Below are 25919 nucleotides of genomic sequence, written 5' to 3'. Positions count from 1 at the left end.
CTTTTAATAGGCCATATATATATAACAGGGCTTTTAGTGCTCGTACTCCTGGTGTTTTCATCAATGTTATCCATCTTATCTAGTTCTATCATACTGGGGGGTGTGACTGAATTCAAAGGTTTGGCACTGGACGGGGTTGTTCCCATCACTACTGGTCACCCTCTGCAGTTGTAACCGTTCTTGTGAATGAGTGTCTGTGATGAGTAACACGGAATTGTTGAAGTAGAGAATCGTCATGGCGGAACCAAACCCGTCAGCCAAGCGCTGTAGACAACTCATCGCTCAGGCCGGGTTTCAAGCAGAAGCAACTGTGGATCCTAGCACAGAGGTTAAAGGACCCCGGTTTCGAGAATGACATTTCCCCTGTAGCGTGGGCCGAGGGGAGGATGACACCCGTATCCACCCGCAACCCCACCCCCCGCTGCTCCCCTGCCCGTCTGCCACAGAGGAAGTGGCTATCAGAACACAACAGGAAAGAGAGAGGGAAAACAACATGACAGCTTTTTGCACATTAAATCACTTCCTACAGGCCCTGGTGCTGACCCGTGAACAGCCTTCCCGCTGCAACCTCTCGCCGCCATTTTCTGGGCCGGGACGTCAAGTGTTGCTAGCGTCAAGCTTTGCTAGCGTTGAGATAGTTTGACCACTAAGGATAAAAAAAGTCTCCAAATTTCAGCCTGCCAGTATCTATGATACCCAACAACAGCTTAGAATCTCCACCTGATCCAACATTTTAGAAATCTAAAGTTGTGTATCATTTTGAATTGTAGCAGTCTGCTGTGTACCATTCTGAAACTGATTAATCATTGTTTGGAGTCATGGCACGCCCAGAGCTGAATGAGTCAAAACACAAGGACCCTAGATTTAGCCATTTCATCCCTATGGAGTGTCAATAGCTATAAGCAGTCATACTCCTCCTGCTTAAGCACACTCATTTAGCGCTTTTTATCACTGTTAAATACGCCAGGCTGCAAAACCACTGCTACTGCTGATTGCTGGAATTGCATCCCTAAACTCTGCAATTAGGATAAATCTTTCATTTCTCTGCCTTGAAAAAGGGAGAATAGGACGGCGAAGCGTGGCCTGTGCATCCCCCAGTTCCCTTTCATCCGGGCTAAGTATCGTTTAAAAGAATCAAAATTGAGGGGCGTACTAATCACTCCAGCGATATCGTTAGAGAGGGTGAGCCTTTAAAGGGAAGCCGAACTCTCTCCATTATTCTTACATTATTAAGGTGTGGGGGCTCCGCATCGCCTGTAAATGAATCGCGTGTTTATCACCTTTTCCTGCTATTAACAGCGGCGAATTAGTTCACTCAAGGCCACAGTGCTAAGCGAGGTACGGGGGAAAAGCAGAGGTAGAGCCAGTAATAGCCTCGCCTATCTGATCAAAGATGAGTGTCGGGAGTGAGAGAGAGAGATAGAGCGGTGTGGAGGAGATGATTAGGATACACCAAGACACGGGAAACAGGAGACAGAAGGGAGGCGCTAGGATACAGACACACGTTTACCCTGTTACTGAAACAAGCCTGAACAGGCACGGATTTATGGAACGTCCTCCCATTAAGTGACATTATGTCATGTCGGAGATACAGAAAGAAAAAAAAAAGACACTGTTCCTGCCGTCCCCTTATTTGTTCACGAGACCTCCATCATCCTAGTAGAGTGAGGAGGGGGAGGAAAAAAGTGCTTCCTGTCTTCCTGGTAGACATTCTTCCTGTTTACCTCCCTAATGCAGGCCAGGCGAGGATAGACAGAGCAGTCACACTGACTCTATTGACTCTAACCATTAACTGCCCTCTTACAGCAAACACACATGCATATATGTACATAGACTCAACCATGTGCACGCAAGCACACGCACACACACACACACACACACATTCAACTACCCTTGAAAGCAAGACTGTTGAATCAATCATTCCCAGGCTCTTGAGTAGAACAGTACAAATACAAATGATCTTGAGCTCTATTCCCTATATCTGTAATCTACTTTACTTCACCAAATGTCTTACCCCCAGAGTTTTTAGGTGAATGTTTAATTAAAGAGCTACCCATCATCCCCTAGTAGACGGTTGCAGATGTGATTTTTTGGGGTGTCCCCCCCCCTCCCCCTACCCCCCTGGTCTCAGGCTACAGTCATTAGGGCTGAGCTGTTGGGACGGGGTGCATACATTAGAGAGTAGCCCCTGTTCCTGCTCGCACCACCCCCTTGAAGATGCTCCCCCCGCACCATGTCCGCATCCATTATTCATGAGGCCCAAATTCAGCCTGATGCGTGTAGCAGACATGGATTACCCCCTCTGATCTCCCCATGCATGTCCAGCGCCAGTGGAGGGGATGAGGGAGGGAGAGACGGAGAAGAAGGAAAGAGAAGAGAGTGGAAAGGAGAAGAGGAGGATGTGGTAGTTGAGAGTTGAGGATGGGGCAGGAAGAGATAAGAGACAAAAAAGTGAACAGATTTAGAATTTGATGTTGCTGATGCTGCGTAATGGGCATTGGGTTCTTCCCAGAGTAACTATGCTTCAAATCACATTTCCCTCTCAAATCATCAGGAGGCTAAATTAATGAATGTATGTGTGTGTTTGAGTGTGTGTGTATTTTGGCATGTATTAATTGTGTGTGTCTGTCTGTCTGTTTGTCTGTGAAGGGGGCCAAGGAGGGGCGGATGGAGTCAGTGGGCCCTCTCATGTAAAATCATTGAAGGATTCCTACACATGTATGCTGACACACACAAAGACACACAGACACACATACGCAGAGGGTTATCCCCGCTGACAGACTGAAGGGTGGACTTCAAAGTGCTCTTTTGCCCCCCCTCCCCTCCCCTCACCCCCCTGAGGCTCCTGCATGTCAGGCCTGGCTGGGACTGACTTCCGCCCACTGAAGCTGAGTGGCAGCCCCAGCCCACTGTGCTCTTTGTGGGGTTAAGTCGGGGGCCGCTCCCCCTGGGGCCCCAATGGGCTGGGTGGAGGAGCGTCACTCATGACTGCTGCTGGTGATCTGATGCACCTGCCCCTGGGTCCACTGGCGGAGCACTTGCACTCGTTTCAACAGATCACACAGATCAATCATCGGAACAGATTTTATTTTCCCCCTGAATTCATTTTAAGCTTTCTGATATTCTTTTTTTCTTGATGGGCTTTATTCAGTTCAGAACGATGCCCACTTGCACTTTGTCGTGTACTGTCTGCACCCAACACGTCCATCACTGAGGCGTTTGAATGATTTGTTCACATGCGACCGGTGCTCTGATCCAGCTTGTGCTTCGTGCTTCGTGTCCTCCTCTACTCTGTGGTGATGTGCTGTGCTCCAGGGGCCTCGCTCACACTGTCCTCACCGCCAGCTCAGAGTGAGGCCTCTCTGATGAAGTGCTGCATGGATTACATTCAATTTGAATGAACACTGTATTGAGTATTATGAATACTATTGCCCAGGGTGGTGTTATTACATTTTGTTTTGTCCATTTAAGTCTGCAGCATGAGAATGGTTTCCTCGTGTGCTCAGTCCCACCTTCAGTTTATTTAGTTTGCCAGTTTGCTTCTCTGAAAACACACAAACACACACACACACACACACACACACACACACACACACACACACACACTGCCGCCATTCACAGCAGCTGGTCAACTACAGCTTGAGGAATTCAAGTGACTAGCAGCAGCTCCCACACAGCAGCAGCTCCAGAAAGTGATGCGCCTACATTAAGTCAATGTGTGCGCACACGTTAAGTCTTCTACACCTCCTTAACCCCTCAGTAACACACACACACACAATGTGTGTGCACCGAGCTCCAGGGCTGCTGTGCTGGTGGTGGAGGGCCTGGCTGTGATACATGGGCTCCTGGCAAGGGCCAACTCAACACCCCATGGGCCTCAGCAGACTTCATCTAATGGGCAGGGTTGGCACATTTGGCAGGAGCGGCTGGAAGACTAAATAAATGGTGTTTTCTCTTTGGTTATCTGCTGTCGCCAGTAGCAACGTATCTCTACTGAGGGTCACAACACAGGCTGAGGCATCTCCATGTTTGTCTCTCTCTCTCTCTCTCTCTCTTTCTCAGTCTGTCTGTTTCTCTCGCTCCCTCTCTTTAACTACCCACTCTTACTCTATGTATCCCTCATTCTATCAACTTCTCTGTCTCTCATTTCTCCTTCTCCCCACCAGTCTTTCTCTGCATGGTGGCGCCTGAGAAAGAGTGAGAGAAATGAAGAAAGAGAGAGAGAGAGAACAAGAGACAGGCCAAGTAAAGGGAGCAAGAGAGAGCATTCTCTCCCTGTTCCAGCTTTGCCTTATTGATCTGACTGGCTCCATTGAGGTGCTTTATTTTTTCAGGGGTTTATTTATTTTATAAGCTGCTGAATGCCTCCTTTCTGTCTCAAGGACTACTTTCTCTTGGCCCAAAGTGGGAGAAAGCTAAATTTTTTAAAAATGTGAACGTTTTGAGAATTGAAAAGGGATTTGGCATGAGCACGGAGTGAACGACATTCCGAACAACAGACGGCAGTCTGCCACAGAAAGAAAAGAAAATGGAGGAAAGCTTTCCTGTGCGTCTGTGAGATATACGTGTGTGTGTGTGTGTGTGTGTGTGTGTGTGTGTGTGTGTACTCTGGTGTGCTTTTGCCTTTGTGTGCAATCATGTCTGTGTTTGTGTGTGCATGTGTGCATTCATGTCTGTGTGTGTGCATGTGCGCACTCGTGTGTGTGTGTGTGTGTGTGTGTGTGTGTGTGTGGTTGTGTTTGAGTGGCACAAGTTAAGAGGAAGGCCATATTGAGTCCAGGCCTCACGTTTGACGTCTGAACGTGTGGGCTTCTCCTCTGTGCCTGCTCTGGTTATTATGGTTGATTTGATCCTTACGTGTGTGTCTACAGAATAGGTCTGTGTGAAAGGCAGAGCATGCACATGTGTGAGTGCGTGTGTGTGTGTGTGAGTGCGTGTGTGTTTGTCTGCGTGAGTGTGTGTGTGAGTACGTTTGTCTGCGTATGTGTGTATTCGTCTGTGTGTGTGTGTGTGTGTGTGTGTGCGATTCAGGCCTGCTCCCTACTGCTGGCTGTTATTTCCTCCACTCGACACCAGTGGGTCACAATTCAAGGCTGCTGCGCTCACAGCAGACACAACCCCATCAGAGGAGCACTCCCCAGGGCAGGGTTCTCCCAGAGTTCAGTGCTTCCACCATTCGTGTGTGTCTGTGTGTGTGTGTGTGCGTGCGTGTGTGAGGGTGTGTGTGTGTGCGTGCGTGTGTGTGGGTGTGTGTGTGTGCGAGTGTCTGTGTGTGTGTGTGTGTGTGTGTAAGAGAGAGAGGGAGGAGGAGAAATAGTAGAGAAGAGGCAGAACAGAGAAATATGATATGCAGTGTGTTGTTGTGGTGTCGCTACAGGATGCACGTAAAAGATAGAGATCAAGAGACCCAGCGTGTGTGTGTGTGTGTGTGTGTGTGTGTGTGTGTGTGTGTGAGTGTGTGTGCACATGCATTCATGTTTAAAATGTACAGTTTTGGAGTGTTTATGTGCTGTGTAGGTGTTTTATCTGAAAGCTATAAGAGACAGACAGAGGCAAGTCCACACCCATTCACCAGGGGAACACTGCATCAGTAATGTGTAGTCTTTGAGAGAGAAGAGACGTGAAGAGAGAAATGAGACGTAAAGAGAGAGAAGAGACGTGAAGAGAGAAATGAGATGTAAAGAGAGAGAAGAGACCTAAAGAAAGATAGCCAAGAAGATAACCAGCCTAACCTCTCTGAGCCCCTAATGTCGATGACCCCTGCGAAGAGAGAAGAGGCAGACAAATAGATGTGAGGTTCAGGGTCTTCACGTTTTAAAGGTGTTGTTGGTGTGTTTACGATAGTGGCTACTTGATGATGGGGTGAAAGAGAGCATTCGCTCCAAGGGTGGGCCATGTGGGTATGTGTGTCTGTATATGTAATTGGTTATGTATTGCTTGCAATTTATGGACATGTGTCTGTGTGTGTGTGTGTGTGTGTGAGCATGAGAGAGTGTGTGTGTGTATATATGTGTAAGAAAGAGACAGAGACAATCCATTTGTGTGTGTGTGTGTGTGTGTGTGTGTGACAGACAGAAAGCGTGTGTGTGTGTGTATGTGTGTATGTGAGAGCATGAGAGAGAGTGTGTGTATATATGTATGAGAAAGAGAGAGAGACAATCCATGTTTGTGTGTGTGTGTGTGTGTGTGTGTGTGTGTGTTTGTGTGTGTGTGTGTGTGTGTGTGTGTGTGTGTGTGTGTGACAGAGAGCGACAATGAGACAGCGTGTGTGAGTGTGTTTGTGTGTGTGTGTATGTGTGTGCTTTACCCCCTCCCCACCCCCTTTTCTTGTAGTCCCCTCCAGCTGCCTCCAGTGTCCTTGAGTGACATTTCCAAGCTGATTTATCAAATGTACTGTCTCTTCTGCACATTTTCATTGTCAGTTGACAAAGAGACGCTCAGCTATTGAATCTGCCCTCCTATTGGAGCAGACACAAAGAAGCCATGACCTTGCACCTCGCCTGGCTTTTTTTTAGTTTTCCTTAAAGTGTGCTGAAGTTATCAAAGGACATGTTATACTGTGTCTCTTTCTCCCTCTCTCTCTCTCTCTCTCTCTCTCCCTCTCTATCACTCTAGCTTGGTCTTCCTCTCTCTCTCACTCCAAAACAGATCAAGTTTGAAAGTAAAGTTTCTGAGATTAATCTTAAAAGGAAAAGAATGAACCTTTAATGTCAGGTGGCTAACCAACTACCAACATTTTTGTTTGTGTTTCACAAATGTGAGTATATATAGCCTATCACAATAATGTCCACTGCTGAATGTGCAGTCAACAAGGTTGCATTAAACATCGTCTCATACCAACAGTTCAAGATTAATTTCTATTTGTGCATATACACTTTTAATGGCACATCATTACACACTTCTGCTGATATGGAGTATTTTGTAAATGTGGGTTTGAATGCTTAAGTGAATTATGACTGCTTGCCAGTTTATGTCTTCAGGCACGTTAACACTGTCGGTTTAATTAACACACGTTTGCCCTCAACAAAATGGGCCACTATCTTCGGGGTCAGAGGTCGCGAGGCTCTATCTGTGCTTCTCCCCCCTGAGCGGTGCGCCGCCGTTGTGACTCTCATTGTGTTTCCAAATGTCCACACGGGAGCCCGGTCGGCAACAAAAGGCAGCGTGACCCCCAAATGAGACCGCTCTTGTGACACAGCCACGTTTGAATTAGACACTCCACATGAGTCGTCACACATACGCACACACCCACACACACACACACACACATTTCATACGTGCCTGCCCACACACATACACACCCATACAGACCCCTGCGTAAATGGATTTCTGAAGTGGTTGTTTGCAGAGGTTTTCAATCAGACGCAACCTTGAGTTTCTTTTATGTGATGTCTGTGGGGTTTAAGTGGCGCTATAGCATGAGAGGGATGAATGCGTATGCCCTTTTTTCCCCCAAGTCTATTTTATTTTTGGTTAATAGAAAAGAAAATCTACCTCTGAGGATGTAGTATTATTTGGGTAATTAATGGAAAGCTAAGAGCGAGGTCCTGATTTTTTTTTTAAGTTGAATTACGATATTTATATATTTACTTCTTTAGATGGCTAATAAGGATTAAAAACACAGATTAATGCTGTGAGGAACTGCTTTGTACAAACTTATGTATAAAACATTCTAAATGAAAAGGACTGTGACCTTCAGGTCCACTCCGTTTAAAGAGGCCCTGTATTTGCTTTGCATTGCTGAGGTTGGGTTTTGCATAACAATCAGACGTAACCTATTCAATATGCGCCAATTAATTCGACGAACATTTCAATAATTTACCGATTCAAAAGGAAAGTTTTTGGGCGAAGGCCAGCAAGCGATGGTGCAGATGAAGCACGGTGTGGAGCTGGCGTGGCGTGGAGTGGCGCACGGGTTTTGCTGGTCTGGGCCGTCCAGCGGGCCGACGCACGCTGGTACCCGTGATGGCTTAGCATGCGAGTAATAAAGTGACTCAGATGAGGATGTGTGGATGATGCAACCGTCCATGTTGGTGAATGATTTGATGGCCGGTATCTTTCAGACAATTCAGATGACACACACGCACGCACATACACACACACACACACACACACACACACACAAATCCATCCTTGAGTGTGCACACACTCACAAACATTTAGCCTTGCTTTATTTGTGCAGAGTACCACATGAAGAATTCCATGGTCGAACAGGGAGATCCTAATTCAATTTGAAAGATTCAAAGTGAGTTCAAATTGGGTGGGTTAGAATTAATGTCATTATGAATTCAATACTTTTAATCTATACCTATCTATACCCCACATATATAAGTATTCATGTGTTTAAGTAGGTTGACATTTTTGCCCATTAGGGAACACAAGTATTACCCATAAAATCATGCAGCTTTTCTACAATGCTCTTTACAGTCTTGCAGTTTTCTGTTTTTTATGAATACAATTAAGTAATTTCTTAGATGCCTGCATCTTATTGTACATCTGCTTTATTCTTATCCCTCAGTGTGTGTAGTTGGCTCTTCAGACTGTGTTAACTGGCAGGTTGCAATACAATTGGTCCGATAATGCATTCTGTGACTCTGCTGTTAGGAAACCGGCTGTAAAACATTTTTATTATTTATGTTTCTGTTTTTACAGCCTGTAAGGGCAGCCAGTGCTGGCTGAGCAATTTCCTTTGTGACATTACATTGTGTTTTACTGCATTTTGTGTGCAAACTGGACAGTCAGTCAGATTAGATTAGATTATGTTATTATTTATGCTGGAAGTACATCTAGGTTCAGTATCACCTGCAATAGTTACTGAGGTATCAGTGAGTTGAATTGTTTTAGGTTCATCTTAATTTCAGTCACGCAGCTCCTTGTGTCCCCCGACAGGGCTGTCACTGTGTGAATGGAGGCTGCAGGCGTGTTCCCATGGGCCCGCAGCAGATGCCGTATCTGCCACACACATGGGGCGACAGTGGTACAGGAGGTAGAGAAGTCATTTAGTAATCAGAAGGTTGCTAGTTCGATTCCCTGTCGAAGCGTCCTTGATCCAGACACTGAACCCCTAATTGCTCCTGATGGGGTGTGCCATCAGTGTAAATGTAAAAAATGTGTATACATCCTTGTAAGTCGCTTTGGATAAAAGCGTCTGCTAAATGTAAATGTAATGTAATGTAACATCGCCAAAGTCAGGTGGCCTCGTGTGATTGGACAGAAAAGAGTTTCCTGTGTATGCTTCAGTTACAGATGTTTGTGTTCATATAGTATAAATGTTTTGAGCAAAAACTGATTTCATTTAGGTCTCTGTGTTCTTACTTTAGAAGTAATAACTTTGTGAATACTTTGAACAGTGTTAACATATTTGTATGTCTTCTTCTGCTATTGTTTAGAATCACGTGGATTTTTTTGTTCCTCTTCCACCATTGTTAAATATGTGATGCCTACAGTTTTGATTATTATCTGAAATTATATCTGAAGTTATTTTACTGTGTATTTGCTATGCTATTCTGTTTTATTAGCTTACAAGTAGAGTCAGATATGCAGTGTGTAAGTAGTGGGAACCAGAGCCCTGTTCCCCTGGTACTGCATCCTTCAGTTGAAACAGGTACACAGAGAAGGGAGAGATCAGTCATATAATATTAATGATTTATTTAAATAAGAGGGGGTAAGGGGAAATCCATCAGCTCCATGGTAAGAGCTTCCCGCCAGAGGAATCAGCATGAGTGACTGACATCTGTCTAGCTGTGTTGTGGAGACTGCTGAAACAATGTGAACCTCTGTGTGTGTGTCTGTGTGTCTGTGTGTCTGTTTGAGAGAGAGAGGGATGACCAGATTAGGAGATGGTGTGTGTATGTCCGTGTGTGTGTTTGAGAGAGAGAGAGGGAGAGAAAGAGGGGGAGAGAGGGATGACTAGATTAGAAGATGGTGTGTGTCTGTATGTGTGTGTGTGTGTGTGTGTGTGCACGCACATAGGTGTGTATTGACATCAAAGGCAGCTGTAATTCAGAAAAGCACAGGTAATAGGGCCGTGATGCATTAAAGATTGTCTGAACACATACAAGACAGAAGAAAAAACCATGGAAAGCACCAAACATACAAACCAGTCAGCTAGAGGGCTCAGGGACATCACCTGTCCAGTTTAAAAAAGAACTATACCACCAATATTTACAAAATGTGATCAGCCTTCAAATAATTCTGTTTGTGTTTGTGTTGCAGCCAGGAATTTCGTTATTGTTTGTGCAAATCATTAAAATGATGGTTCTTAAGGATTCCATATGTTTTCTGTTTGTATGAGTGTCTGTGTGGGTGTGAGTGTGTAAGTGTGTGTGTCACCATGGCTCAGATATTGTTTTTTAAATACTTTGACACTTAATAAAATTGAGTAAGACAACCTCCAAATTCCACAAAAGTGACAACAAGGAATGCCAACCTTCTCACTGGGTGAAAAGAGATCAGCTGCTTGACACTGTTGCTCGTTCTTTATAATGCAGGACTCAAAACCATAACTCGGGGGACAGATGTTGTCTTTGGTATAGAACAAACATGTTTCAAAGTCAAGCTGTTTCAAATTCAGTTATAGCAAAAAAGTGATGCACCAAATTGCACATTTGAACTTAAATACAATTATTCTGATGTTATTTTTTCATACGTTGTTTGCATGTGAGGTCAAAGAAATAAGATACAGTATTTAACAGAGAGGACTGTGGTGGTTTAAAAGATGATTTTTGTGTGTGTGGTTCTGAACCGCATCTCATTTCCACAGTGTTTTTTTTTCTCTTCTTTTTGTTAACACATGCCACAGTAAACACAATTCCTGTGCTCTAACCAAACACAAGAATGAAAACCAAGACACAATAAATTATCTCCAAATTTTAAAGCTTAACCAGGGACATATATTAAACGGTAGAACATAAGAAAGACAGCTCTACAAAAATGACATGTCATATACGGAGAAGAAAATATGGAAACCCTTGCAAATGATCAAATGAGCAACAAAACAGAATGTTAGAAACTTGGATTTAAGTGAGATTCCTTTCTGATTTTAGTGTCTCACGACATCATTAAGTACTGTTCCAAAAAAGAAAACAAAAGAGAAAAAATAGAATGAAAAAAAAACTGTACACACCAACAAAAGCAATCCAGAGGAACTGTTGTTTTTTTTTTGTTTCTCTTCTATTCTTTCAGGAAACCATTGCTTTGTAATTTAGTCTTTATCACAGTTCTTTCTCACGTGACCACGTAAATGTAAACACATTGTGTATCCATGTTCGTCATTTTTCCATGTTTCTTTTTTAATTTTACAACATTAATACTTTATATATATATATATTTATATATTTGTACACATTTCAGTTCACATCTGCACGGTTAGCTAGCATGATAATGAAGTAAGGCAAGACTCACATAACTGTGACATCACAAAAATGTATAATACTGATAGTTAAGGATGAGTTGTTCTTTCTGTGGTGGTGGTTGTTTTGCAGAAGGCTTTGGTCTTGTGTTGACGGAGGCAGTAGTTCTTCATCTCTGTCTGACCTCGTTCCATCGCGAAACAGTTGCATTATGGGAACAGAAAACATGGCCACAGTTGTTTCAATGCTTGGGACTTTTCACAGAGGAACTGATCAGAAACGCACAGGTTGACAGATCTGTATGAACCAATTACCAAATTGACAGTATTCAGTTTCTCCCATCAACATTGTACTGTATGAGGTAAGCACTTAAACTTATGACACTTGACAGAGGGGTTAAAGAAGCTCCTCAGAATTACCAAGGGGAAGAAAATTGCTGCCAGTTTAAAAGAGATGCCATTTTTTAAATCTGTAGTCTTCTCTTTTTATTTTGCGTCATTATGTACATGTTTCTTGCTCTTGCTTTGATTCATCTTGTACTTTTTTTTTAAATTGCTTTTTTTTTTTAATTGCTGAGGGGATGCTAATAAAAGTCTTCAAGGTGAGGTGGCGAATACAAACGCCACTCATTTGGAGTTCATTTCTCATAGTCTGTGTAGTTAATCTCTCATAGTCGGAAGTTCAAAATGCCCCGAGTGCCTTAAAACAGACAAGACAGTGTGGAAGAGGCTTTTGTTAAACCAGCATCAACCAAAGTACCAACTCCTGAACAAAAGAGTCTTGGGCCGGAGCCCTCTGAGGTTGGCTCAATCACTTAGCCTTCAGAGAAGGAGAGATGTGTCTGTCTTCCTCTCTGTCTCTCTCCCTCTATCGGCTCTACCTTTTCTCACACACAGCCTCACACTGGGTTTAAGTGTGAACTCGGTTGTTTTGTCTGCATCTCACTTTTTCTGTTGAGTCTTTTGTTCGTGGAGGTTTGATCTCTTTTTTTTTCTTCACGTGAATTTCTTTCTTTTCTTCCATCTGCAATAAACCAAACATGTGTCACAGTTGTAGACTCAACCAGTTTGAAGTCTCTCAACATTCACCCGTCTTTTTTTTGTTTCCGTCCCACCATTTTGTTTCTGTCTTGGTGTTTGTTTGTTCAACAGTGTCGCTGAAGATTTGGTAAATGGTCGTCATGAACCAACACAACTCTTACTGGCACCCCAACACCACCTCAGAGGATGAAGGGATCGTGAGATTGGCATGAGCTTTTGTACATGTGTGTCTTTGTTGGCTTTTAGTGAACTGTATCACATATGATACATGGGTGGTGAAAAAGATGCACACACAGTTGCTAGGCTGCCCCTTTATAACTCTCCCGCACAGCTATCATTCACATCAGCTCAGGGTTTGACCTTCTCTTCTGCAGTGGCACAATGGAAGCAATGATGGTGATGACGGCATCAAGTTAGTCACTGTTCTGAGCTGCCTCGGCTGTTGTGGTGAGTCTCTCTTTCTCGTTCTCTCCTACGTTCACCTGTCTGTCTGTCTGTCAGTCTGTTTGTCTTAGAGTCTGTCTACCTCTCCTCTCCCTGTCTCAGGCGCGCTTGGCATGGAGCATCTCGATGAGCAGGTTGTTGCAGGGCACGTCCCCGTTCAGGTGCTTGTAGTAGAGGTACTCCTCGGCCTGCAGGCTGATGGCGCGGATCTCCGGCAGCCGGAGCAGGAGCTGGCCAAACTTGTCCGTCTGCTGCGGGTAGTTGCACATGACGTAATCCAGCAGCGCCGCGTTCACCTGCTCCTGCACACTCTCCACCAGGTGGAAGTTCTCCAGGTTCTTCACGTCTGTGGGAGAGAGATAAAGAGAGAAAAGAGGCGTTGAACAAATGAGGCACACATTCTGACGAAAGTGTCTTTTTTGGGTCCCTTATGGCTCAAGGGTAACATGACTAACCCCAGGATAAACATAGATAGTTGTACACATGGGACTACAGACTGGTTGGTAACCAGCTGGGTGCTAGGCTAAACAGCTGAGCATGTGTATAAATATAAAATAAAATAAAAAAATAGGCATCTGTGTGTTTAAAGGCTTTAGTTTTCTGGTAAAGCCTGAATAAACTAGAACAAGAGAGAGGTATTAGATTTTTTTTTCTGTAGTTAAATAAAGGTATGATGAGTGTGGCTGAGTGTACAGTATATTTGTATGACTGGATGGGGAATTGAATGTGGGAGATAGGGGCCAGTTGGAAAGGTATGGGCGGGTGGGGCTTCTCCACAGAGACATCCTACCATGGGCACATGAATTATGCAGGTATGGGGCCCTACTCCTGCAGAGGGCTTTGGGTGCAGCTTAGAATGCACCTGGGAGAGCGGTGTAATGCTCCACAGAACTACTGCACTGAGGAGCCCACAGTTAGAGAGCAGCAGAGGAAACACGCCACAACAAAACACATCTGACACAACGTGTGCGTTTCCATTTGTGTTTCCTTGTACACTTGAAGCCCTCAGATTTCTGTGGTTAAAAAGTGTTTGAGTAATACATGACTAACTAATGAATCCCTAGTGTGGTGCGTCTGTCTGTGTGTGTGTGTTTCTGTATGTGTGTGTGTGTGTGTGTGTGTGTGTGTATGTGTTTAATCAGTTGAAGATCGCCTCTGTGTGAGTGTGTTTGTGTGTGTGATCTTTTATTAATCTCTTTGACCCCAGGTTGGACGAGGCTGGGGACGGAGGTCTGCACACTTCGCTAATGGAAAGTGACGAGGTCCCTGTGGCAGCCTGACACCTCCAAATGATTCTGAAAAGGTCTCCCTAACCCTCCCTGCCACCGCTAATGAACCAGCTGGCACACTCCACTGACTCTACCCCGAACACACACTCACACACACACGCACACACAGAGACAGACAGACAGACAGACAGACAGACAGACAGACACACACACACAGACACACACACACATGTACGGACAGACACACACACATGTACAACCTGCCCTGCGACCACAGAGAAAGAGAGAGGGAGAGAGAATGAGAGAGAGAGAGAGAGCGAGAGATGAAGAGACAGAGAGAGAAAGAGGGAGCAAGCGGAGCTCAGCCAGATTCTAATGAGGGCTGAGGCAGGCAGTGAGGTAGCGAGGCAGTGGCTTGGCAGTGTGTGTGGGTTGGGGGTCTGCAGTCTGACCCCTCAGTGACTCCAGAAGGAGAACCAGAGAGGATGAAAATGGGTGGCAGGTGTGTGTGTGTGTGTGTGTGTGTGTGTGTGTGTGTGTGTGCGACCATGTTCCTGTGCATGCACGCAAATAGATGTGTAGGTGGGATGTGGAGACCAATTAGAAAAGCATGTTCTGTGAGTTTAGCATATGCTGACCCAAGTAAATAAAGAGCATTTGTTTGCAGTGATGATCCTTGTTTGTTAACTCTTAAGAGCACTGGGCAACAGCAGAATAGGAATGAGGGAAAAGGAAACTAAGGAGTGGACGGTCTGGAATTCTTGTACATTCTATCACATATTGTGGATAGAAATGCAGACTAAGATAAGCAGGCTTTAATCACAGGAGGGTGCTGACATGCACTTAAATCGTAGCCTCACTATTTCTGCCTTGTTTGTTATTTTTCGTAGTGAGATTGACTGGGTTAAATAGGATCAGTGATGCTAGATGTGAGAGATGTTGCCATGGTTGCTCAGGCTATGGGGTGGGAATTGTGAAGTGTGGGGGGGGGGAGTTGAGGGTGGTGGGGGTTAGGGGTGGGGTCCAGAGGGAGGGATGGGAGAGACCCGAAAACTACAGAGATGTTTTTTTTTTTTTTCAAATCCCTATGTCTTTTTCTGGCTAATTAGAGAAAAATGTTACAGAAAAAAGAAGCCATTTTAATTGCTAATTATTATGAGGCTCTGTTTGAAAAAAAGAAAGAAGGCTGAGACCGAGGAAGAAAAGATGATCGATGACAATGGCTTGATCTCGCGTTGCCCACTACTTCTCGCCTGCCTCCTTCACAGCTCGCATCGAGGATTTAAGCCAGGGGGGACTAAAACAAATAAAATAAATATTTAACATTTTACCTTTCAGACTCAAAACAATAAAAAATCAGTCACTTCTAGCTCCGCCGTGACTATCTGACTGACAATAAGAAGAGATGCAGGTGTAAGCCTCAATGCTAGCTCCTCTGTGCAGCCGAGGCCCTGTTGTGCTAAAGTGTCTCTCATCTCTCCAGCCCTGCATTTAGCCACTCTGGGACTAATTATCAATTTTTTTCACATGAAACAGCCTCAGTGTGCTCGGGAGCCGTGCGTGTGCTTGACGCCAGACCCTGCGGTCCTGTGGAATACATTGTTCAGTTGACTAGTGATCAGACCAGACGACCCTGCACACACACACACACACACACACACACACACTGAATGGCCCCCGCTATGGCGGAGGCGCCCGTTAATTAGGGAGTTTTTATGTATTTTTTTTCCTCCTATCATGTTCTCTGCATAAAATAGATAAATAAATCATATAAATAATAAATAAGATCTGAAATTCCTTCAAAAAGAAGTGAGAAAATGGTTCTGTGCTTTCCTACCCTCGACTATATTTGACAAGACCCTCCAGACATACGTACAAACACACGTGCGCGCACACACACACACCCACAGACATAAACAAGCACACACACTCAGTGGTGGTCCACTGACATGCATATCCACAAACATGGTTATTGTGAACGAGTCGATGCTTCACTTTTAGAAGGCTCTTGTGCAAATGGCCATTCATCAGCGGTTTGCCTCCGTCTATCTAGCAAACCGCACATGTGTCTGTGTTTCCGCTGACTACGGGCCCGCTAACCCAACATTAACATAAGGAATGCCTTAGTAGACGCTAACAGGCGCTAATCAATGATTATTTAATTGGGAGGCAATAACATTAACAGAGGGCAAATGAACACAAGCCCCCTACGAACCATTTATGTCACTGGTGAGTGAGTGATGCTCTCTCGGAGAGGGTAAGGCAGCCCAGACTCATCAAAAAGCACAGATGTTTGACAGCAAAGCCATTAAACGTATGAGTGAGCAACATGCCAATTCATCAAGGGGGAGGGCTCACACACATCTCAGCCAATGAGCAGAGCTCAAGGTTTGGGCAGGTAATCTTCTTTTTAGAAAAAAACAAAAAGTGCAGCCACAAACATTCCTACTCATAAACACCCAAAGGTGTCTCTATCCCTGTCTCACACACTCAACGTGCGTGTCAGGACTCACACAAACATGAAAACAACACCTTTATGGCCCGCTGTAATCATGCAATCAAACCGGTCCTGTAAATTTCGCCTTCGTTGATCATTAACTCGGCTCTCGCCGGCACACGCCAATCAGGGAGCGGGGCGGAGGCAACCTCTCTGACCCCCCAGGCTCATGCAAGGGCAGACCGACCTCCCCGCCCTGCCCCTCCCCCACACCCTCATGCTGGGGCTCCCCTGAGGCCCCGTGGGGGCCCCCTGGGCTGAAAACAGGATGCCCCTGATGGGAGCAAGGTTCAATGTCCACTTGGTCACCCACCAGCACTGCATACACAAGCAGCAGACAATATTTGCTTGTTTCAATACATCTGTTCCCTTTCGCTCCAATTCCTTCTTTTTTTTTTTTAAACGTCAGAGGCTACATAGGAAATAGGAAATTATACCCATGTTTTGGACTCTGTAAATACCAAATTCTGTAAACACTTGTGAAAGGACAGGCCCGGATTCTTGCCTTTAGTTGTTTGGGATCGAGCTTGAGCGTGATTTGTGGTGTGGTATGTCTGTGGATTTGAGTGGAGGAGTAGACAAGTCATGTTTGAGCTCATGTGGTCCTCATCACTGCCATGTCCAATCTGTGATTCCTCCTCTGGGCTGCAGGGGCTGCTGGAGCTTTTTGGGGTTGTGGGGTTCGGTGGTGTGATGTGGTTACCCAGTCCTGAGCCCGCAGCTCAAAGGCCTTCTTATCAAAGCCGTGTGGGCGAATGGCTGTTCTCTGGCAGATGCGGGCACTCACACACACACTCTCTTTTTCTCACACACACAAACACACACACACACACACACAAAGACACTCACACATGCACACACACACTTGCCATTCCACACCTCCTCCTAAACATACAGCGTGTCCCTCTGTGCGTCTCACTGGTACATCCTTGACGTCCTGCCGTCTGTTCAACAGATTTTTTTTTTGGCGCTCGATTCCTCGCCCTCTCTTTTAAACAACCCCCAACTCTCTGTTCTCCGCACATCCACAGCGTCTGTCCCAGGAGAGGCCCTTCCCTGCTTCGGCGATCCCAGCTCTTCCCTCGGGAACGTCCCTTTACATTTCCACTTCTTAGAAGAGAACAGTTCGGAGGTGGTGATGTCTCCTTTCTCAACGTGTAATGGAGTCTTCTGAAGAAACACGAGCGTGATGGGGAGTTTAGTGCCAAGTCATACAAGGCACTTTCTTAGGCTCGGGATTCTGATGTTGCATCAGTGATGGCCTCAGTGGACATGTTGGATTGTGGGCAAGGACTGGCGCTGTCTATCACAGCGACGGCCGACAAATGAGTCCCGTGACTTGGCCATTAAATGATAACTCGCAGCGAATACATTTTTTAGCCATGAAACTGTTTATCTTTGTGAAAAAAAAACTGAACGTCATTATCTGTTTGAGACACTAGCCTTAAAGGATAATCATGGCATCTGAACATTCATTTTCTCATACCCACAGACACACTCTCTCACTCTCAAGTACACACATGGTCTCTTCTCTCTCTCTCTCTCTGTCTTCTTAATGAAGCATGAGAAATACTCTTCACAATTGTTCCAGTTTTCTTGGAGGGGGTCTTTCTGATAGGGTCATGAGGAGCCAGCGGGGGTACTTTTCCTTCTCTCCCTGTGTCAGGATGTCAGAATAAGGCATGAAGGCTCAATTTGTTCTTCCCCCCTCATTTCGTCTCGGTCCGGACCAATGGGCAAAGTGCCCAGCCCGCTATGAAAGAGAATTAAACAGGCTCGTCCAGTTGGGGATATATTAAGTCAAATTTAAGCCGCGGTTGTTGTGCTAAGAAGGTAGCTGAGCCATCCCAGTCGCCCAAGGACGGGTCTGCTTTGCTCGGTGCTCTGCAACACGTTGGAAACAAGGAGCGGAGGAGAGGAGAGGAGAGGAGAGAGGAGAGGAGAGGAGAGGAGAGGAGAGGAGGGGAGAGGAGAGGAGGGGGGGGAAGTGCCTAAGGTATGATGAAATAAACAAGAGTGGCTCAGACAAACCCTTCTTGTTACAAATGCTAGCTCAGAGGCACCCGGCTTCCTCCTGAGGTAAGGGGGAAATATATTTACATCTACTTATTCGGTGCTGGCCGGGGATGTGCCAGCGTTAGGCTCGGTGAGAGAGGCTCCGCAGGCCGGTCAGCCGCGCTCCGCTGTCGCGGATCATCAGCACTCACACACCCTCCTTCTCATCATCATCTTCTTCATCCAGCTGTGTAAAGCCTGGATCCACAGATACAGCTATAGAGCCAAAATTTTAATGGCAGACTATGCCAATCTTTCTCCTGTCTTTTCATGTATGTTAGGAAATGCACGCTATTTTGATATTTGATAGTTTACAGGGGTAATTTGTCATATGCCATATTATATTGTATACTGACGGTAGTATTCATTGTTTGTAGAGACAGGACAAGACTGTTTTTTGTGGTTTGGGAAACCATTTGTCTCCATTTTGGTGCCTCTGTTTGAAATTGTACTGTAGCCAGCGCTGCTCAGCATGAGTTGGGATCGGAGAAGTCCCTACCTCCCTCCCCTACTAGTCCCCTAACCCCCCCACAAAACTCCCCACTTACCACCACCCCACCCCCCCCCACACACACACTCTCACCTCCTCCTCTCCCCAAACCTTTTTCAGTCTCCTGACAGGGTAGCCTCATATCCCAGGAGGCCTTGCTCTGGTTCTCCTCTTTAATAGCATACAGAATTTAATTATGTGTTTCATTCACCCCCACTGAGAGCAGGCTCATGTTAGCTGCTATTAGGGACACCAAAGGCTCACAGTGGTACTGACTCCGACTCAGATGATGGGCTTAGAAGACAGAAGGGGGCAGGGGGGCAGGACTGTGATACACCAAATGAAAAAGATGCTTGTTGGAGATTGTTTTGTGTTTTGAATCAAATGCTAAATCGTGTTTTTGAGAGTTTTATTTAGCAAATCATTTACTTTTTTTGGGGAAGCTTTTTATATATCAGTGAATGAGTAGTGATCTCACATAAAGACAGCTCTCAACAACAACACTCTCTATTTATATATATATATATATATATATATATATATATATATATATATATATACGTATATATATATATACGTATATATATATGCATTTTGCCTCTGAGCTATTCATAGAAATCACAACTTTTTTTGCATTCAGCTGAGTTTTCCCGCAGCCTCTAATTACATGTGTGTGAGAAGGAAAAGGGGCATGTCAACGCTTCTTGTTTATGATAAAGTGACAGAAAATCATTCGGGGGTCAAGTATCCCCCTCTCCTTATAAACTCCTCCAGCAACAGCCCTCTCCCCCGTCCTGGAAACCACACACCTAATGAGGTCATTAAAGCCAAGCTCCCATCAATATCTTTTGCTGTTTTTTTCCCCCCTCTCTTTGGTTGGTTGGGGCTTGTTCGGAGGGGGAGGCGGGCTGGAAGGTGGGGGAGCTCTTTTTTGACAAATTTGAATTAATAATTCAGCAAAGTGCCTGGGGATGTATATTTTCTGTGTGAAGGACAGTTAATCCATAGCATCTCTCTCTCTCATACACACACACAATCACACACACACACACACACACAAACACACTTCTGTTCCTGTTTCCCCTTCTACCGCTTTTCTGGGTTGATGACTGAACGATGTTCTGCTGACTAAAGAAACAGATGTCATTTACATCTCTCCCTTCCTGCTATCCTCCCCCCTCTCTCTCTCTCTCTCTTTTCCTCTCTCCTCCTCTCCCTCTCTCCCTTCCTCTCTGCCATTCCCATGCAAAGGGGATTTGGGGAGTATAAAATTGGGTGTAATGTATTCGTCTGTGTTAGCTCCAGAGGTCTCTGTTTGCCTCTGAGGTAATGCAACACGACATGTGTGTATGCTGCCTGTCAAGGCGGCACTTGACTGTACATTTCAATGTGAGAAGGACCCCGGCAATCGGCGGGAAAAACATCAAATAACCGCAGAAATGATTTGCTCTGGGAAATGTAACCAAAGGCAAACAACAATCAAGTAATTGGCGTAAGATGAGTGTGTGGATCCAAGGTTTTATTGACTGAGACACAATATGGCTCCTAAGTGTTTGTCAAATCATCTCTCCCTCCTTGCTGCCTGGGTGAGGACATCCATTTGCATTTACATGAACCTCCATAAGCATATTCATCTTCACTCACTCTAGAACAAGATATCAGGGGAAAGAGTAAAGCTTACACATCCGATACTACACTGTGTTTCCCCTATTAGTTATCACTGGGTAATTCATCTACTACTTTATAAATAAATCACAAAGTACTAATCTGATCAAATGCATAATACATAAAACAATAATAGTACTGGGAGTATCTTCACGTTAGAGCTATCAAAGAGCAGCACTGGAGGTGTCTCAGCAGTGTGTATTATCACAGTGTGTGTGTGTGTGTGTGTATTATCACAGTGTGTGTGGGTGTGTATTATCACAGTATGTGTGGGTGTGTGTTATCACAGTGTGTGGGTGTGTGAACAGAACATATTAGAGAGGGCTCTGTGTCGTAGATGTAAAAGGGAGTCTGGGCACGCTGGCTCTGCTCAGCACTAAAGTTAACAGTGCCAGTGTAAAATGGTGGCATGTCACGACATTATTGCATCACGACAGCCTCTCGTTGCCAGCCTGGTTCCTAAGATATCTCCTCTTGGGAGGGGTTGAATGACTAAAGCAAACAGAATGCCAGGTGGTCCCGCAAAACACTCCACTCAGACTCCCAGTGTGAGCGTGACACTCTCTTACACACACACACACACACACTCGCACACGGACACACACACATACACAGAGAGAGAGAGAGGGAGAGAGCAAGAGAGACATGCACACACAGATACACACACAGACACCTCCTTTTAGCGCTTTTGTGGCTGCTGATTGACACACTGTGACCCCTGCTGTGACCAAGGAGTGTGTCGGGGAGGATCCCATGACAGCGCTGCCATTCTGCCTGACGCTGTTTTGATAGATACATGCCTTTTTCTAAATTTGTCTATGAACAGTGACACCCTCTTGACTTGCTCCTTCTCTGGCATGGCTGACCTAACCCACCCCCCCCACACACACACACACACACACACCCACACCCACACCCACTGTCCCCGGCAGCCGGCCCTTGTCTCTGGGCTCTTTTTTTGGGGGGGGGGGGGGTTTGAGGGGAAATGCTGGGGCCGTGTTGGGCAGCTTACATTACAGGAAGGTTGGAGGCCCGAAGAGGTGGGGGGTGGGGGGCAATGATGAGAGGACATTTTTCCACTAGGGATGAACTGAGCCCTGGCATCCCACATTACAATGTTACAACATCCCTGCTGCTCCACATATCTGGGAAAGAGTCACAGCGACAGCACTACCCACAGGGGAGGGGAGGGAGGGAGGGAGGCAAAGGGCTGGGTGAGGGCGGAGAGAAAGAAAGTGAGTGAGAGAGAGAGAGAGAGAAAACAGGGGAGTAGAAATACTGAAAAAAATACATACAGAGAAGTGGTGATAAAAATCAAGGAGTTAAAAGGGAGAGATAAACACACAGAGAGAGAGAGAAGTAAGAGAAAAGGAGAAAGAGAGAGAGAGAAAGAGAACAAGAGACAGGGCCAGAGCACCTGTTGGCTCATCTGTGTCTAACTGCTTAATCACTGTCTCTGGTTTCAGTTGCTCTCCTCTGTTAGGACCCCCTGATACAGTAACTATGATATGTGGCTGAGACAGGGGGGTACAGGGACACTACAGAGTGGAAAATATCACACACACACACACACACACACACACACACACACACACACACACACACACACACACACACACACACACACACACACACAGAGAGAGCACAGCACACATCAATATAATATTTGCCCTAACATCCCCCATGTAAATTTACATTGAAGCCATTGGCATACATTTTTAGCAAGACAATGTCCGAGTAAGGTTCATGTATTTATGGTCCCCAGCTCAATTACCTAGCCTAGAAATATAGTCACATTTTACTTGTCATTTTAACTGCTACAACATCAGCATGTTTCATAAGAAAGGTTCACTGAATGCCAAACAGAACCAAATCAAAATCATTTTGGGCCAAAATCTGACTTGCTGCTGCCCAGTATTACCACAAGTACTCGCGCTGAGAAGCTCAACAGCATTGCATCAATAAGGGCCTGTTACCCACTACAGTCCAGCTGCACAAACCGTTCACATAACGGACGGCTAGTTAATGGTGCGGAGCGAATCGATTTCAAAACACATTTTATACATTTATGAAACAACATATCAGTTTTAAGTGCTGATCCATGCAACTAGGATTTGAATGTAGCATGCCACTGATGTTATCTAGCTGTGGCTGCTTGTATCCTCTCTCTCTCTCTCTCCCTCTCTCTCTCTCTCTCCACTCTCTCCCTCGGTGAGAACAGGGAAAGGGTTTTATAGATGGCCGGGGCGCAGAAATCTTTCAGCTGGATCGATTGAGAAATGACAGGTTTTTATGTAGGGCCTTGTGTAACTCCTTATCTGTGTTTGTGTGCAATGTTTAAATAAGGCCTGACGGCGGCTGATCAATAGACACCCTGACCGTGGCTGTTGTTCTCTCTCTCTTTTTTTCTCTCGCTATCTCTCATTCCCTCACTCACTCACTCTTTCTCTCTCTGTCTCTCACTCTCTAGTACACCCCCCACTTCTCCCATTTCTCTTTCACGTCCTCTAGTCCCCACATCACCCTCTCTATCTCCCACACTCCTTCCCTCTCTCTCCCTCTCTCTCTCTCTCCCTCTCTTTCTCTCTATCTCTCTCTCTCCTCACATGCCCTTTGGAGATATGCCCCACCTTTAATTGGTGAAGCTGGGATGTGTTTCTGCTCCTCCCGTGGTCAAACATTTGCACCTCCCGGGCTATCTGCACTGTATATAATGATAACCTCCAGCTCCAGCTATACTAGTGGACCTCTGGTCGTAGTAAAGGAAGAGGAAAACATACACACACACACACACGCACACACACACACACACACACACACACTCTCACACACACACACACACACACACACACACACACACACACACACACACAGAAGCCTTCCTCAGCACTTATGCATTCTGGCAACAACACCACTGCCCCTTTACGAGTAATCACGCTCATGCCTCCTCTGCCCCGACACTGTATAATGAACTTCGAGCCATTGATCCCAATAACAAAAGCAGGCGAGTTATGTTTTTTCCAGCCGGAGCCTGCCGCTCATAAATCTTTGAGTGGATGTGGACACCGGGCTGGTCTTGTTTAGTTATTTCCTTCTTCGCGCCGCCTGCCCGCCCACCCCGCACCCCAGCTCTGACGGAAAGCCATAGAAATGTATGGCTCCTCCGTTATTTTATTTCCCCAAGTTTCCTCAGCCCCGACATCAATGGGCTTTACCTGGGCGGCCGCCACAGGGAGAGAAGGAGGGAGGGAGAGAGCGAGAGAAAAAATGCAAACTACACAAAGGTGGTTGGTGCTTGTAGATTAAAGTCCTGTGAAGAATGGGGTGCGTCTCTGGACTACTGGGCAGCTTCCGGAAACAAATTATTTCAAGAAATATCAAAAATGTTATCGACTCCGTCCGTCACTATTTATTTATTTCGGACTTGTAATTTCTGTGTTATGTCTCTCCCCGTCTTGTTTATTTGTTAGTTTGTTTGTGTGAGAGAGGATGAGGAGGTGTAGGAGGAGGGTAGAGCAGAGGGCCAGACAGACCTGGCCGAACTGTTCTGCTAGGCCAGATGATTGATATTTCCAGCGCAGGTATCACTTAAGAGACACCTGACGGCTCTGCGCCGTGCTACCAGCTCCCCCGACTGCTAAGTACCCGGCTGCCGGCCTCCCCACGCGGTATGCAGCCGGTAATAAAAGTTGGCCATTGATTTTCTGTAGCTGCTTGTAACTGTTAATGTTGATACATCAATAGCCAAAGGAAAGCGCAGGGCCCTAACAGGAGCAGCAGAATGTGGAAGTGCTGGGCATGACCTCCTCCTAAATCACTGCATCTATCCCCGGGATCGATAAGACAGTAACTGCAAGTGTCCCACTGTCTTACTAATGCTTTATAATAAACTGACAGGGAGGAATAAGGGGGAGAGCAGATACTGTAGGTAATGGGAGGATAGGGGAGGGCGAGTTCTGTCTTTCTATTCTTTTTTCCCCTCCCCATCCCTACGCTCTCTGAGTATTGGTGTCCCTACCTACCGCCTTAAATCACATCTTGGAGCAATAACAAGGTCCTGCTTTTTTTTGGTCTCTTTTCAGTCCTTTTTCTCTCGTCTCGAAAATGAACTTTAATGACCTGATAGGGAATGCCTCGACGGTCACATCAAGTTACTGGTACACTTCATGCAGGAAGAGAGAAAGAGAGAGAGAGAGCGAGAGAGAGAGAAACTTGGTGAAATACTGTGACGCAATTCTTTTTACATGCAGCCCCTGGTCTTCAGATCTGTCAAGTACTCCAGGCGCTGCCGTCCAAATATTTACAGAGGACCACCGTGCCCTCTCTTATCTGTCCATTCTTGTGAGGCTTGGAGATAATCCTGCTAAACACACAGGGTTCAGGTAATGATGCATAAACGCAGCTGTAATTAAAAGGCAGTGTGTGTAATTGATAAGGAACAGAGGTAAAGGGGATTAGCGTGGGGAGAGATAGAGCCGATTCCAGTGATAGGTCACGGAGCGATACGAGCGGGCGGTGGTGAAATCCACAGGGAACGCCAGGAATTCACTTTACTCACTCCTCTCCAGAAGTGGGCCGAAGGGGAGAGGGGTTAAAGGTAAGAGAAAAAGAAAGGGGGGAAAAATCAGCTCCGCCAGCGTGACTGTAATGACCACAGCCTGCTGCACTCCATAATCACGCCGTCATGGAGATCGGGAGCTTTTAAAGCTTGATAAAGTCTGAAAGCCTCTGAGAGTGGCCTCATTAAGGGTGCCGTGTTGTTGATGCTTTTTTTTTTCTTCTTGTATTTTACAACGGTTCCGAGCGATGTAGCAAACTTCGCCTTCAATTTCTGGCGCGGGCGGGAAAGCAAATATTAGAGGGTTCCCTGCTGCTAACACTCAGCGCTGGAAAACCATTTGCCCGTTCAAAATGGATCAGCGGCTTTTCTGCACTTTCCCTCTCTGTATTTGGGTAAATAGGAAACGGAGGGGGCGTGGGGGTAAGGGGGAAGGCATGGGAAATCAACAGCGAGTTGTCCATTTTGTATTGGTTATTTCTGCAAAAACGTTGCCGTGTACTTTGATCTGTACTTTTTTTCCTGTACCTGTATCTGTACACACACACACACACACACACACACTTCCTCTGTGGAGTTTTCACATGCCT

The 25919-nt window shown here is 45.7% G+C and overlaps 1 protein-coding gene across 2 annotated transcripts in view; it reads right to left on the bottom strand.

Moving 5' to 3' along the window:
• Positions 1-9633: 9633 nt before the first annotated feature.
• The window catches only part of nr5a2 (nuclear receptor subfamily 5, group A, member 2), a 58936-nt gene continuing 42650 nt past the window's right edge, over positions 9634-25919 (bottom strand). For both annotated transcript variants that reach the window (XM_012825355.3, XM_042708864.1), the window contains exon 8: positions 9634-13181. In XM_012825355.3, the coding sequence (XP_012680809.1) occupies positions 12934-13181 (248 nt within the window). In that variant the 3' untranslated portion in view covers positions 9634-12933. The remainder of the gene's footprint in view (positions 13182-25919) is intronic.

The sequence above is a fragment of the Clupea harengus genome, chromosome 10 (genome assembly GCF_900700415.2).
Source record: "Clupea harengus chromosome 10, Ch_v2.0.2, whole genome shotgun sequence".
Taxonomy (NCBI): Eukaryota; Metazoa; Chordata; class Actinopteri; order Clupeiformes; family Clupeidae; genus Clupea; species Clupea harengus.
Note: the sequence above shows the minus strand (reverse complement) of the source record. Positions and strands in the feature narration are given on the sequence as shown.